This window comes from Trachymyrmex septentrionalis, unplaced genomic scaffold (genome assembly GCF_001594115.1).
Source record: "Trachymyrmex septentrionalis isolate Tsep2-gDNA-1 unplaced genomic scaffold, Tsep1.0 scaffold95, whole genome shotgun sequence".
Lineage (NCBI taxonomy): Eukaryota > Metazoa > Arthropoda > Insecta > Hymenoptera > Formicidae > Trachymyrmex > Trachymyrmex septentrionalis.
Window position 1 is genome coordinate 399,323 of NW_017306139.1, and position 3,191 is coordinate 402,513.

At 38.6% G+C, this 3,191-nt stretch overlaps 1 protein-coding gene across 1 annotated transcript in view; it reads left to right on the forward strand.

Annotated features, from left to right (window-relative positions):
- The window catches only part of LOC108756145 (sn1-specific diacylglycerol lipase alpha), a 38,949-nt gene extending 36,482 nt beyond the window's left edge, over window positions 1-2,467 (forward strand). Inside the window, exons 14-16 of the mRNA XM_018499746.1 lie at window positions 556-909; window positions 1,422-1,587; window positions 1,664-2,467. Of these exons, the coding sequence (XP_018355248.1) occupies window positions 556-909; window positions 1,422-1,587; window positions 1,664-1,942 (799 nt within the window). The 3' untranslated portion in view covers window positions 1,943-2,467. The remainder of the gene's footprint in view (window positions 1-555; window positions 910-1,421; window positions 1,588-1,663) is intronic.
- The last annotated feature ends 724 nt before the right edge of the window (window positions 2,468-3,191 follow it).

Genomic DNA, 3,191 nt, shown 5'->3' on the forward strand with positions numbered 1-3,191 from the left:
AAAAAAAAAAAAAAAAAAAAAAATACGATTGCTGAACACGAAATTATTGATTTTATTAGAACATATTCAGGTTAATCAAGATATCTCTAACGCAAAGGCAAAGTAGATTTTTATAAGAAAGTATAGCGAATTCTAAAGAATATTTGAATGAATAGTAGGGGAAGCGTTTAATCACAGGGATCATTGAGCAGAGAGATATCAGGAATCCGAAAAAAATGAATCACTTGTCGCACCCGCTTTTCACTCAGATCTAGTAAATTTCATTTCACGCTCTCGTTCACTCTCGCTTCTCTCGCTTAGATCCGAATCCTCCCCCATACATCGTGCACTTCAAAGTTATCGTCGCATCAATACGATCATAAATCCCAAAAGATCACAGTCGCGCAGGAAGTGTTCCCAAATGACGCAAGGTCCGAGAAGACGCGTAAGGGCACTTGTGCCGTCTGGATTTTGATACGAATCTGTAAAACACTTCGTTTTTACAGACGAATAGAAAAATTATCGGGTCTTCCTTACGATGAAATTCACCCTTCTCTTTCTTTTCCCGGCGAGAAGACCAAGCCGCTGGGACGATTCGCGTACAGCACCCTTGGCTACACCAGAGACGTTGTCGGAGGCATCGACGAGCAGTCCGCCGTCGCCGGTAGTCCCGGCACCTAGGCCGATGCGACGCACCCCCAAGATCCCGGGAAACTTGTCGACGGCGGCGGACGACCTGAAGAATAATCTGCACTACGCGATGCTCTCAGCGAAGAACTACTTCCTGAGGACGGGGGAGCACGCGGGGGGCAGTAACAACGGCAGTAGCAGCGGCAACAGCGAGGCGAGTTACGAGAGCGCCAGGAGTCTGGCCGCCGCCGGTCTTCCGCCGCCGGTCCCGAGACGACGGGACTCTGTTATCGTCAGGAGGTGGATATCTTTTACTAAAGAAGACAAAATTTAACTTGTCTCTTAGAAAGAAAAGATTTCCAAGGCCCAGTTATTTCAGAACTCACACGGTTAACCGTTTATAATCGAAGTTCAACTTATTTCTAGTATTAGAAAGAGAGATGAGGAATAAGTTAAACCTCAGTTAAGAACTCTTAACCATGAATTGTTGAAACTGAGCCTAAATGTAATATCAAAAGTCGCTCTTAATTCTGATAGGGTTGATTCTTCTGTAATCCTCTATTATCCTGTATATGTTATGTATTCGTAGTCAGGTCTTATATTTAAGACTTCCTTAAACTTATCTTTAGACGCTCAGTAGTCAATAAAATAATTCGTAGAGCGTCCGAAGATCAACTTAAGGAAGCCTTCAATATAAGGTCTGACTATGCATACATTAGTCTACTAAATATTTTAATGAAGTTAGTAAATCTATTCTACAAGTGTCTTGAACTCTCTTTCATCAGAATTTGTATAAATAATACATGTTTCAGAGAACAACGGACATGCACAGCAGCGTGTTGCAGGGACGATTTGTCGGAGAATTCGTCAACTCACACATCCTCGCACTCTTCAAGAGTCTCCCGTACTTCGCATCACGTTCAAGTGGAGTTTAACGAGGAAGAGACCGGTTCCAGCTTGGATTTCTACGAAGCGAAGGTATGTATACTCAAAACCTTGCGGTGAAAAATAATTCCTACAACCATCATATGAGTTCGTATCTTTGTATTTTCAGGATCCCTCTGGGCAGCGTGATAGTAGCAATGATGTCTTCCTCAGCGTGCGTAGTTCACCAGAGTGCAAAGGACTTATGGCACCGGCCACAGATCTAGGTGCTGAATGGAAGAAAGGAATCGATGCTACCGGCGTGGGTGGTGACGCCTCGTTACCGCTTCTCCGAGGCCTATCGCCCACACCGACTCCCGGCCAGCACAATTCGCCATTTTTCAACGCTAAGCGGAAGAAATATGTGTATCCCATTACGTTGGTGGGACGAGGAGAGAGCAGCGTCTAGTCATAGATTCTAGATCAAGAGGCATAATCAATACGATTGCGAAGGCATTCTTCATTCAGTTAAATAGCCAATCGATATTTTATCGAGATAAAAGAAATAAAATGATAATTTCGTTCTTTGCGGCTCATGTATATGGTTTGATTCTCTTTAACTTCGATTGAAAGGAATATTTATTACGCGTAAAATGACATTAACTCAGCGAATTGAAATAAAACCAATCGAGGACCACGAGACACGATAATAGTAGTCAAAAGTAGGTGTTTAAACATGTGCCAAATTTTACTTCTCCAACTTCCTCTTTTTCCTTCAATTTATAAATTTCTTAAGTAATCAAACCAAACGGTATTCTAATAGACGCGTGTAAAGATTTAGAATTAGAACATCTTTAAAACACGTTCTTGGTACGTTTCGATTGTTCATTTTCGATTTACAGGTACAAGATTTCAGACGTACTTTCTTCAATCATTGTCCTATGTGTGTGTGTCTCGATACAAATATTTCAACTAGAGATATTACGAGAGATACAATTTTGTAATCTTATTGTAATAGGCACAATTACAAAAAATAACTTCTAACAGGATTACTTAGAAATAATCAATGATAAGAGGATACGTGTGCATGTTTCCAAGAACAACGTTGAAAAATAATCGAGCAATTATTTTAATAATTGATCAATGAAACTAGATATAATTGTGTGATATGAAATTATCTTTTTGGGGGAATTTTCAAATTCTATTGTATATCAGAAAATCTATTCCCCATTCGTTTAAGATCGGAAAGAAATGCATTTCTGCAACTATAAATCTCTTAAGATTAAAATATGTACTGCAGCATATTGCAGTAATGGCCTATTTTGTATTAATATCGTTTATTAAACTTACAAAGAGACCATTGATTTTTATATATTTTTAAATATAAATCTGTACCAAATAAAAATCAAATCTCGTCATACATTCCGTACAATTTTTTGATATAATTTTTACTGTTCTTAAAACATCATACTTCAATGTACAAATCGATACGCAGTAATAACCATCGATACATTTTTTTATTTTATACTTTAATCAAGTTGCTCGAGTTTGATGACGATACTTAGTGCGAATGAAGGAATATTTCGCGATTACATAGTCCAAAGATGCGACTATCAAGTATGCGATCTTTCTTAAGAATTCGAGTTTTATCGCTGTACTTATGTAAAAAAAAAACCACGAGGTGGCATTTAAATTCTAGTCAATATACATATATATAT